The 12789-nt window shown below is 46.2% G+C and overlaps 1 protein-coding gene across 2 annotated transcripts in view; it reads left to right on the top strand.

The window, feature by feature from the left end:
* The first annotated feature begins 5640 nt into the window (after positions 1-5640).
* The window catches only part of RNF150 (ring finger protein 150), a 192587-nt gene continuing 185438 nt past the window's right edge, over positions 5641-12789 (top strand). For both annotated transcript variants that reach the window (XM_066385554.1, XM_066385544.1), the window contains exon 1: positions 5641-6135. In XM_066385554.1, coding sequence (XP_066241651.1) covers positions 5661-6135 — 475 coding nt within the window. In that variant the 5' untranslated portion in view covers positions 5641-5660. The remainder of the gene's footprint in view (positions 6136-12789) is intronic.

Genomic DNA, 12789 nt, shown 5'->3' with positions numbered 1-12789 from the left:
TGTTGCTTGACTGACAAGAAAGTCTCCCCTTAGGCTGGGACTCACCACTAAGCTGTCTTCTGCTCATATTATACGCACTATTTTAGGGAGTTCACTTTACTCAGGCATGACCCGTTAAGGGAGGCCAATCTTTGGGAAAGCAATTTGGCCATTCGGGATGTGTCCATAATTCGAAAACTGTTCACACGCTTTGATCCGGTAAGCTTCCTTCTGGAATAGTCTGCTGAGGCAAATTACATGAAATTGCTATTTGGGTATCGCTAAGCTCCTTGAACCTAATATATTTATTATTCCCAATTCTTACTCCAACCAACACCTCATGCAACCTTCTCAGATAATGACAACTCCATTCTACCAGTTGCTTAGGCTCCAAACTGCAGAGTCCTGAAGCCTCCTCTTTCACACCCCATTTCAGATGCCTCAGAGATGTCTGTTTGTTCCAGCTTCAGAATATATTGAGGGTCCAATCACTCTCACCGTGTTCATTGCCACTGTCCCGGCACCACACGCTCCTCTGTTTGCCAAATAATGGTTATAGCTCCTGATTGGCCTCTTGCTTCCGTACTTGCTCCAGTACTCTCAGAATAAACTTTTAAAACATGCCAGACTATGTCACATAAAACTCTGCAAATATTTTTCCTCTCACTCAGAATAACAATCAAAGTGCTCTTACCCTGGACTCCAAGGTTCCATAGGGGCTGCCTCTCATCTCTCTGGACTCATCTCCTTTGCTCTTTCTTTCCCTGACACCTCTCCATCCTCAAAAGTTTCTTTGCTGTTCTTCAAGCACATTAAACACAATTGTTTCAGGGCCGCTGCATTTGAGGGACTGCTTGTTCCATAAATGTAACCAGTCCCTCAAATGCACACAAAGATCTCCTCCCTTCCTTCAGAATTCTGTTCCAAAGTCTCCTCATCAGGGCAGCTGATCCTGATATAAAATAGCACCTTTATATAGAATAGGTCACCTTCCCTCATTCTGATGCCTTTTTCTTTTCTTTTTTTTTTTATAATAATTTTATTTTTTTAATGGGGTGACATCAATAAATCAGGATACATATATTCAAAGATAACAAGTCCAGGTTATCTTGTCGTTCAATTATGTTGCATACCCATCACCCAAAGTCAGATTGTCCTCTGTCACCTTCTATCTTGTTTTCTTTGTGCCCCTCCCCCTCCCCCTTTCCCTCTCCCATTCCCCCCTCCCCCCCCCCCCCCGTAACCACCACACTCTTATCAATGTCTCTTAGTTTCACTTTTATGTCCCACCTACGTATGGAATAATGCAGTTCCTGATTTTTTCTGATTTACTTATTTCGCTTTGTATCATATTATCAAGATCCCACCATTTTGCTGTAAATGTTCCGATGTCATCATTTCTTATGGCTGAGTAGTATTCCATAGTGTATATGTGCCACATCTTCTTTATTCAGTTCTGATGCCTTTTTCTTAATAGCACTTCCTGACATCATCTAAAACCAAACATTTTTCTGTCTCTCCCATCTCGGAATATAAACTCCATGGAAGGGAGAACTTTATCTATTTTCTTCCCTCTTGAATACCCTGCTCAGTGGTAAAGTAAAGCCACCGGAACAAAGGAACCATTGTGCTTAGAAGAGAGCCATCTGTACAAAGCTGGAAACAGATTAACACCCCCCAGCCCTCCAAAATAGTAGACTTTTGACTTTTTAAAAATCTTATCATGAATTGGATGTCAGCTTCTCTGTAATAGTGGCTAGCAGAAACCAGGATCTTACAGATTATCATTGTATTTTTTTCTGAACCATGTAAGAGCAAGGTGCGGAGAGAATGGCTCATCACCACTAAATACTCTAGCATACATATCCCCCACATGAGGACATTCTTATCCATAGCCACAATGTGAACATTGAGATCAGGTATTCAGCATTGAGAAGGCACTATCATCCTATTCACGGAACTCCTTCCATTGTTGCCAACTGTGTATTTGTCCTGTCTGCTCCAGGAGCCCATCCGGCATTGTTCGCTGCATTTAGTTGTCATGTCTCTTAGGTCTCCTCCAATTTGGATCAGTTAGTTTTTCCATCTCTCTCTGCCTCTCAAAAGCTTAAGAGTTTTAAAGAATATAGACCTTTCATATTGGGTCCATCGAAAGTTTTCCCAGGTCCAGATTCAGGCCATGCATTTCTAGCAGGAACGTGACAGAACAGAACCTGTGTGCACTCCCTCTGCACATCACAACAGGGGGTACGTGATATGACCAGTTTCACTACTATTGATGCTCATCTTGATCACTGGGTCAGTTTGGTGTCTTCCAGTGTTCACTTCAATAAATTAACTATTTCCCCTTTTCATCAATAACTACTTTTCAGAAGATACTGTAAGACAAGGCTAACATCCTGTTTCACATCAAGCACCTATCCACCCACCACCTACCCACCCCCCAGCTTAGCATCTATGGAGGACTCCTGCCTGAATCAACCAACATTGCCAGATGGTGACTTTCTATTTCCATCAATCTTAGTTAGCATTCTTCCAAAAGGAAGAGCTATTCCTTTCTCCCCATTTATTTATTTATTCCATTATTATTTATTTGCCCACTGATTAGCATGGATTCCCATTTTATCCAATGGGTTAGGATTAGTTACTATCATTATTTATTTTGATGCTTGAATTGCCCCAGATTTGGCCAGTGGGAGCCAAAATTAGCTCCATCCGGCTGGCTAATGTCTCCTTTTAGCTTGTTCTTATCAGGCTTTGAGCACTTTTCCACAAGAGGTTTCAAGCTCTGGAATCAGCCCTGGTACCTTTTAATAGAGAATGGCACGTAGAAACCAAAATCCTCTGACCACTTGATGTGTCACTTGATGTATCCACTGCTTCTAGCTTCTGAATGAAGCTAGCTATGGTGTATGTATGTACATATATATATAGATATACATATATACATATGTAGATATACATGTATATATAATGACTTTTTACTTATTTTTATTTTTTACTTTTATTTATTTTATTTTATTTTTTTAGTGAGAAGAGGGGAGGCAAAGATAGACTCCTGCATGTGCCTCAACCAAGATCCACCCAGCAAGCCCACTAGGGAGTGATGCTCTTCCCATCTGGGGCGTTGCTCTGTTACAATCTGAGCCATTCCAGTGCCTGAGGTGGAGGCTATGGAACCATCCTCAACGCCGTGGGGCCAACTTACTCTAATTGAGCCATGCCTGCAGGAGGGGAGGAGAGGAGAAGAGAGAGGGAGGGGGGAGAGGTGATAAGCAGATAGGTGCTTCCCTGTGTGTCCTGACCAGGAATCAAACCCGGCACATCCACACGTTGGGCTGATGCTCTACCACTGAGCCAACCGGCCAGGGCGATTTTTCACTTATTTTTAATCTAACACAACACCAGTGTTCTTCATAGCTTTCTTTTTTCCCATATTTGTAAAGTCTGTCTTCGTACCTGACTCTCAGTATAGTCAATATTTTGCTTATCTTCCCAATGACCTTGAATTTAATCGATTGCCCACCCAGGATGCCACCTTCTGGATCTTGCCACCCCTTCAGCCTTTGACTTCCAGGAGAAAGACAGGGTAAGGGTGGTCATGCTTTCTTATACACACAGACTCCCCAGCTGTCGTGGCTGGAGAAGAACAGCTAAGACATAGAAAGCTTTCGGGAACCACTTAGGTTTGCTAAGGCTCGTGTACAGAATTTAGTTGTGGGAGGAGGGGCAGGAGCAGCCAATGGGCTTCTCTCTCAGCTCTCTGGGGGTTCAGGAAGCAAGCAGTCGTCACTTTCCCCTTGGTGGCATTAGGCACTATAAAAAAGCTCTGTCCCAATGACCTAGAAGCCTATTTTCTAAAATGAAAACACAGAAATCCAGCACACCAAATACCATAAAGACAAAATCTTCTTCACAGTTCTTCTTGTGCCTGCTTCTAATTTGGGTATAGCCACCAGCTGCTCACACTGCTGCAGGAAAAAGAAGAGTGCGGGTGAAGCGCCGTTAACCAGAAACTGGAAGCTGCAAAGGTCCTGGCAGAAAGGTGCACATTTGTTTTCATCACGAATTGGGCCCCTGAATCTGAAAAAGTGCCAGGTGAGAAGTACAATCTGAGCGATTGTGAACCATCACGCAAATTGTTTCAGAGACTTGACAGTGACACAGATCTCAAGCCCGGGAAACGGTCGGTGTGAAAGGCTAGTCACCAAACACTTCATTACGAAGGGATTGTGCTGCGTCACAGTTTTATGAACACTACTCTAGAGGGTATATACTCTCTGCTGACTGGTTGCGATCTCTCTGCACAACCGGAGAACACACTGCAAACAACAGTAACCCAAACAAACCTCCCTTGCCTATTGACGCTGTGAGTCCTCTGTTAACAGTCCTGACAACCAGAATAAACACGGTGAATAAATACCTCACCCAAGTTTCTTGACTAGTAATGTTAGGAAACACTCATTCTACAAGAAAACGAATGTTGCACATTCCAGGCAGAAGGAAAGAAGCCCATTCCTACACTCACTGAACAGAGTGGTCCTTAGACCAACAGCATCCAGCCTCACCTGGGAACTCAGAAGGGCCGACACTATTCCGCTGTCCTACCCTAGCTGTACTAAATCGGAAACTCGGTGGCGGGACCCATCAGCCTGAGCTTTAACAACCCCTAGGTGATGCTGATGCACGCTGAAATTTGATGGTCACTACCCTAGATATTCCAAGCGAGGCGTGGGAAGGACCTCTCTACCAATTGGACCTCTCTATCTGTGGCCCTTGGGATGAGTCATTGGGAGCTCACCGCAGTTGCTCCTGCGAATGGGAAGGTTGTTTGCAACAGGCACACACATTTGCCTGCATTTAAGGAGCAGGAAGTTGTTCCTGTAAGCATAGGTCAAGGAGTCGCTTCCCCTTTTGCCGCCACCAGATCCAAAACGCAGATTGGGTTGAATTGGAGACCCAGCAGGGGACGCTGCTGCCCATAAGGAGAGACCAAGGGAGCGTGGCAAGCGAAGCCCCGAATCTTTGACATCACACTAAGCTCCTCCTTGCACGCACACATTACACACACACACACACACACACACACACCCCATATACAGACACACTGCCCGCTTGCACTCTACCCGGGAGCTGGCTTCTCCTTCGGCAAGTGTGTCCGGCGTGGCCGGCTGCGAAGCGAGGAGCGGAGCGTCCGCAGCGCGAGGGGGCCGGCGCTCAGCAGGAGCGGCGGCTGGGACACCCTAGGCAGCACCCCGTGCTTCCAGCAGCCGCGACCGCCTGCGCTGGGGTTGAAGGGCGCAGAGTCACCACCCCGCTCTCCCCCGGGCCCCCTGCCACCCCCCTACAAGAAAAGGAGAAGCCGGGCGAAGGAGCAGGACGCCCGGCAGCTGGACTCCTCCGCAAGCTCTGAGCGCCCCCTTCTCCTGCGCCCCTCCAGCGCCCGGGAAGCGAAATGCAACCGCCGCTGCTCGGCTGAAAGGGGAAGGGGCCGGCGCCACCCGCCCGCTCGGAATCTGGTCCCCGCGGCGGCTGCGCGTCCCGGCCGCGGCCCCCCGGGCTCGGGAGTGAGCAGAGCCGGAGGAGGAGAGGCGGCCGGCCCCGGGTTGGCCGGAGAGGGGGAAGAGGCACGGGGCGGGAGGAGGGCGCGGGGGGCGGGGAGGGGGCCCCGGCGGATAAAGATGGCAATGTCTCTCATCCAAGCGTGCCGCAGTCTGGCTCTCTCAACATGGCTGCTTTCCTTTTGTTTCGTGCATCTGCTCTGCCTGGACTTCACCGTGGCCGAGAAGGAGGAATGGTACACCGCCTTCGTGAACATCACCTACGCCGAGCCCACGCCGGACCCTGGGGCGGCGGGCGGCGGCACCGAGCTGCGCACGGAGAAGACCGAGTGCGGGCGCTACGGGGAGCACTCACCCAAGCAGGACGCCCGCGGGGAGGTGGTCATGGCTAGCTCGGCCCACGACCGCCTGGCCTGCGACCCCAACACCAAGTTCGCCACCCCGGCCCACGGCAAGAACTGGATAGCCCTCATTCCCAAGGGCAACTGCACGTTCAAGGATAAGATCCGGAACGCGTTCCTACAGAACGCCTCCGCCGTGGTCATCTTCAACGTGGGTGCCAACACCAACGAGACCATCACTATGTCCCACCCAGGTGAGCGGCCCGGGCAGGCGCGGGGGAGGGGAACCCGGGAGGGGAACCCGGGAGGATGGAGGCGTTGAGAAGGATCCAGCGCCTGCCTGCCTCCTGTCTCCTTTCTGGGAAGTCTGTGCTTTGCGAAAGATGCGTTTCTTATCCCTGGACCTACTAAGTTTTGCTGCGCGTCACTTTGTGCGGCTTACAGAGAAGAAAGAACTGGCTGTATTGCAGGACTAGTGAATGCGTTCAGTTTAGGTTAGTGCCGCTCGGACGAGGGTTTGGTAAGGTGACTTGACTTCTCTGAGGAGGACCTGAAAGGGGCGGTGTGGGGGTAGAACTCAGATATTGTTTTCGGTTGGTGACGCCCCGCACCTGTTTGGAACAGGTAGATCTGATAACTCAGCTCTGCGCTCGCTGTGTGCATCAGGTATACGCCTGATGCAGGCGTTTGTGTATCAGAGGCTGGGTAGGGTTACTGGTGTGAGCAGCTCACCTCCGCAAACTTGCTTCTTAAGTCGGGTTTCAGTTCTTCCTGGGAGATGGAGCCCCGCCCCTCCGGCGGGTTTGACGCACATCATAAATAAGATTAAATGTCCTGTGCTCTGCCAAGCTGTCAACCGGAGAAGCTGACAGGCGGGCACGATGGTAAATAATAACAATTCTCACCAAGGCAAGAAGACCATCGCGGCCATAAAGTTATGGCTACTTTTGTGTTGTTGCAATGTCCTTCGCTCGATGGGGAGGTTAAGTTTGCTTGTGAGAATGAGAGGATTTCAGAATAGAGAGGCTAAGCTTTTCTTAATGATCGCAGGGGTGCCGGAAGACTAGAAATAGATTACTGCTCTAAAACTGGTGATGTACCCTATGACTGACAAAGCCAAGCTTCCGTGGTAGGAAGAACAAGAAGTCTTCTCCAGGCTTGTCAGCGTAAGCTGCTGGATTTGGCTGACTGCTGGAGTCCAGGGTTGCTGCTTGTTCTTGTAAGCCTGAGACGAGCAACCTGCTCCCACAGAGGGGCTCCTGGGTTGAGGCTGTGATATCTAGAGGAAGAGGAAGGGAATAGAAATGACAGGTGCATTTTCTGACTGGAGTTGCCTAAGCAAAAATAAATTAAAAATTACTTTTCTTAAAAGCCAGATTTTAATAAACAGTGATGTGACTGAAATGGAAGACTAAGCTTTGGCTACATGGCTACATTGGAGGGGGGACAGGGAATAAGGAGGAGTGCACTCTTTGGGAACAAGTTTTCATTCGAAGATCTCATGTCACCTATTAGTGGATTATACACTTGGTTTGCCTCTGGAAATCGTCACCAGCTGTTTTAGTAGAGGAAATTGTCAACTTTACACAAACAGGTGTGGTGGGGACTGTTCAATGCTTCTAACACAGGAAAAAGCAGTGTGTAATTACCAAAGTGGTGGAGAGGAAGGAAACTTAGAAAAGTTACTACAGTGTGGGTAGGACATATGATATACTTTCTGGAGCTCAACAGTTTTTTGTAGGGGAAAAGATTGGATTCTGACCTTGAGTCATAGGAGCATTACTTAAACTGATATTCCAGGATTGGAGAACCTTGGAAAAGTACTTTAAGTCATGTAAAGTATCTTTAAATAAACATATTTAATATCTTAACTTCAATTGGCAGGGTAGTGTGAAGGCAATCTTTGTGTGTGTGTGTGTCCTTTCAACACCAAGGAGATTATTGGCTGACTTTGCGGAATTCCTTAAATGTTTCTTTGTGCATATGCATGAAATCTTAAACTTGGCTTCTTTGAACACAAACTAAGAGGCATCATTTGTTCCTGTCTGAAAAGGTTCTCCAGAACTGCCAACACATTGGATCAATTAATGGCTTGCCTGTTTTTTTTAAAAAAGCAGTAAGCTCATTTTCTACGCAAATGACTCCTGATTAGGACCTTGTGGGAGCAAAAGAGTAATAGTTGGAAAGTTACAGACTTAAAAATATAAAGGGAAGTCTCTACTATTCAGTCTGTTTCAAAAAATTTTGTTAATGCTGTACCTGAGAATAGCCCTGAAACTTCCATAGTATCATTTGACATATTGTCACACTAGGAGATTTGTGTTCACTTTACTCAGAGATCGCATTGATTTCTGCTAAAGTCTCATTATAAGTACCGTAGATACATGACCCAGTTGCTTGGCAATCCCTTCCCTTCACTCAGATTCTTCTGCCTGCATCTCAAACAGTGCCAGCATTGGTCTGACTGTCAGTGTCTTGCATTTTGCTCCAGAAGGCTTTAATTTGGCTAGTTAAATTTGAGTCAGGTTTCTAAAATCATTTTAGGAAGTACATTTTAGATGCTAATTAAGTATTCTTATTTTGTGAACATGGAATGCAGCATACAAGAGAATCCTTATCTTGGTTAACTTTTTAATTCAGTCTCTACAGTTAACATCAGTCTTTGCTTTTAAAAAATAATCTCACCTTTCCTCTAAGTTCTTTGTTTTTGGAACCGATACTTTCGGGTGAGGAAAGGGTCTGAATTTAGAGTTACACAGCCCATCATGGGATGCCTACACATTGATATGACCCCAACATATCTTGGAATTCCATTGAATGGAAACCATTTCCCCTTCACCTTTCCATGTAGTCTTGCATTTTGATTTTTTTCCTTTTCCTGCTTTAATAATTTGGGGTTTCTGCCACTTCTGCAATTATGGTTTGTCATTCACAAAGACACAGATTTTCCTGAGATAGACTAGAGCTTCTACTCTGCAACCAATTTTTAAGTCTTATTTAAAATATGACAGCTTTATCGACAAGCAAGTCACATACCATACAATTCACTCATTTAAAGTATACAATTTAATGGCTTTTACAATACTGATAGAGCTGTACAATTCTCACCACCAATTCCAAAAAGAAACCATGCCCATTATCAGCTACTTGTCATTACTCACCAATCTCCCAGCCCTAGTTAACCATTAATCCACTCTATATATATACTGCTCACAAAAATTCGGGAATATTTTAAAAGTGAATATAAAGCAATAAAATAACCCCTAATTTTTGTGAGCAGTGGTATATTTAGTTTGCCTATTCTGGACATTTCATATAAATGAAATCATGTGCTATATGAGTATTTGTGTGTGTGACTTCTTGCATTTAACATATTTTCAAGATCTATCAATTTTGTAGAATGTGTCAGTACTACATTCCTCTTTGCCAAATAATATTCCTTTGTGTATATACATCACTTTTTATTTATTCATCAGGTAATGGGCATTTAAGTGCTTTCACTCTTTGATTATTAAGAATAATGCTTCTGTGAACATCCTTGTGCAAATTTTGCGTGGACATTCTGCTGGGGTACCTATCTGGGAGTGAAGTCTCTGGGGTCACGTGGCAACTCTCTGGTTTAAACTTCTGAGGAACTCCCAGGTTGCTTTTCACAGCAAGGGTACCACCTCACATTCCCACCAGCAAAGCAGGGGGGTTCCAGTTTCTCCACATCCTCCTCGACATTCCTTGTCGTCTATCCTTTTGATTTTGACCATGCCTGTGGTTGGGAAGCAGTGTCTCCACGTGATTTCAATTCGCAATTCCCTGCTGACTATTGTTACTTTTTCACACGATCTCAATTCTTCCTCTGCTTTTCATTTGGCTCCCTTTTTTCCCATTGTTAGTTAGTTAGCCATCCTTTCAGCTTATAGACTTTTTCTGTCCTAAGAAAGAGAGAAAGAGATTATCAGAGAAAAGAGAATCGCCGCCTCTTTCAATTAACAGAGAAAAGAAAAGAGGAAGCAGCCCAGGGGCCAGAGATGTTTTTGTGTCCCCTACAAAGGAATGTGAGGACTGACTGTGTCTTCAGTGCTTTGGGGAGCTGCTGGCTCGGTTTGCCTTGCGGAAGTGAGGGGGAGGCAGTGACAGGAGAGCAGAGTGCAAAGCTCTAAGAATGCAGCCCCAGGAGTGAGCGTGCAGGGAAAGGCCCTGAGACCCCGATTAAGGAGTGTAGCCTCCAGAGCCGACCACGTGAGTTTGTGCCCTGGCTCCACTGTTTTCTCACTGTGGGTCTTTCGGAAAGTTACTCAGCCTCTTGGGGCTTCGGTTTGCTCACCTGTGAAGTGGGGGATAATAGTATTGACCTCAGTTGGTGGTTTTGTGAATTAAATGAGTTGGCACAGGGTTTATATCTGTAGCAGGGACATAGCCATCAATCAATAGGAACCCTTATACGCGGTGACACCCAGGAGTCACACGTGGATCATCCAGCCCAGGCTCGCTAGGGTCCCGGCAGCCTGTGGGAAAGAGCTCTCTGTTTACCTGCTCATGCTGCAGAGGGCAAAGCAGTGGTGCCAGCCTCAGTGGTTCCTGCGATTGCAGTCCCGGCTCCCTCTGATGGGTGCCGAACACTTAAGGATTCTCCAGTGGCATTTATGACCCACCTTGGTTTAAGTGACCTCTCAGCACGACAAGGACCTCTATGAGAAACACGGGAGGTGGATCTGCACGTGTACGGGTGCGGTTTGCGATTGAGATGCGATGCTGAAGAAATGGCGCGTATTCTGTTTGTTTGTTTCCCACCTTTAGAGTGTGTCTGACACCCTTTTAGCTCTTGCTAGCCACAGGTAAAGGGAAGGGAGGAAACTAAACATCTAGTCATCTAGAAAGAACTTTCCGAGAGACTGGGTCTCTGGTAGGAATTTAGAGAGAGAGGGAGGAGATTGCAGTAACTCTCTAGAGAGTGTGCTCAGCCCTGGGCGAGGAAGCAGGCAGGATGGAGTATATCCCCAGCATTCTAGGGCTTTCTCTAAGGTACGAGGTGAGAACATAGGAAATGTACTAAGACTCTTGCCTGTGTAGGCGGGCACTAAAAGTTGAATTCCCAGGTTTGTGCTATATTTATGACCATGACTTCAATTGTTGAAGTTCACCTTTGCCTTAGCTTCTATAAAAGAACGAGTTGCTGTAATTATTATATTTTTTTGCAGGACTCATTTTCTTAGAATAGTTTTGTTTTTTACATTTTCCCGTAAGTAATATGTTTGCCTTGACTCTGTTTCTCAGTGTATTTTAGCCCCTCTTTGGGTAGTAATAGCGTTGCTCATGTCCTGCTTACTCTGTCAGGCATGGCATAGGCACTTAATGTTCATTCAGTCATTGAATCTTCACGACTGTGCTGAGATAGGTACAGTAATTGTCCTCAGTGAACGCAGGATTCACGCACCAGGTTCCCGTGGGTGATACAGAAGGGCTTTCCCCAGCCTGGGAGCCCACGGCGCTCTGTCATAGATGGTTAAGAGCCTCAGGGTTCACGTCATTTTTCTCTTACAGTGCTTACAAAAAGCTATCATTCCACCTTTATCTCCCAGGCCGAAACAATCTCATCTACCCACCCCCTTTGTTTTTATTTATTTATTCAGCGCTAAGCTGTACCTCATCACTTGTCTCTCTCTGTACCTGAGGATAGAGAGCCAACAGCCAGGAATTCCAGGGTCGGTTATTAAAAGCCATAATTCAGTGTCAGTGTTAAACAACATTATTGACAGTGTAATTTAATATGGCCTGGGCATTTCAAGAGACTGTGTGCCGTGTGTACTCAGTGTAGGTCATAGCATACATGTGTGGGGACTGGGAAGGAAGTCCATCTCCTACTTTCTGTTCTGTGGTCCTCGTGTCCCCCGATGCTTCTATTCCTAAGAACTCAAACAGGAAACTGTATGACCATCTTGGAAAGGTTTAGAGGGAGCCTGAGACATCATAACTCATTCTTCTAGCTTTTTAAATTTATTTTTTTAGTTCTTTTTATTTTATTTTTTTGTGGCAGAGACAGAGAGAGGGACAGATAGGACAAACAGAAAGGGAGAGAGATGCGAAACATCAGTTCTTCGTTGTGGCTCCATAGTTGTTCATCGATGGATTTCTCATATGTGCCTTGACTGGGGGGCTACAGCAGACTGAGTGACCCCTTGCTTGAGCCAGCAACCTTGGGCTCAAGCTGGTGAGCTTTGCTCAAACCAGATGAGCCCATGCTCAAGCTGGAGACCTCGGGGTCTCAAACCCGGGTCCTCTACATCCCAGTCTGACGCTCTATCCACTGCGCCACTGCCTGGTCATGCTCTTCTAGCTTTTTTTAGAAAAAATGATTATGCTGCCTTTTTTTTTTTTAGTGGGGCGGGAAGGGAAGAGTAGGGGACAGACAGAGACTGACAGACAGAAAGGGAGAGAGATGAGAAGCATCAACTCATAGTTATGGCACCTTAGCTGTTCATTGATTGCTTTCTCATATGTGCTTTGATGGGTAGGGAGGGCTCCAGCTGAGCCAGTGACCCCTTGCTCAAGCCATTGACCTTTGGGCTCAAGCTGGTGACCATGGGGTCATGTCTATGGTCCCACACTCAAGCCAGCGACCTCAGGCTTTGAGCCTCCGTCCTCAGCTTCCCAGGTCAGTGCTCTAGTCACTGCGCCACCGCCCGGTCAGGCTGATTATGCTTCTGATGAAAGGTTAATTTATTAGAAACCAGGTTCAATTTTTGAAAAGAGGAAGTGTAGCCATTATTGTTATATTTCCAGACATGAAGCTATAGTGTGTAAAGAATTTGGTATACTTTTAGCCCCTGAAACTCTTCAGTTTCTCCCCAAAAGAGATGTTTTACCTTGTATATACTCTAAGGAAGATCTTCACTTATTACTGACTGAAGTGATGC

This window comes from Saccopteryx leptura, chromosome 1, assembly GCF_036850995.1.
Source record: "Saccopteryx leptura isolate mSacLep1 chromosome 1, mSacLep1_pri_phased_curated, whole genome shotgun sequence".
Taxonomy (NCBI): domain Eukaryota; kingdom Metazoa; phylum Chordata; class Mammalia; order Chiroptera; family Emballonuridae; genus Saccopteryx; species Saccopteryx leptura.
This window is presented reverse-complemented; position numbering and strand designations above follow the sequence as displayed.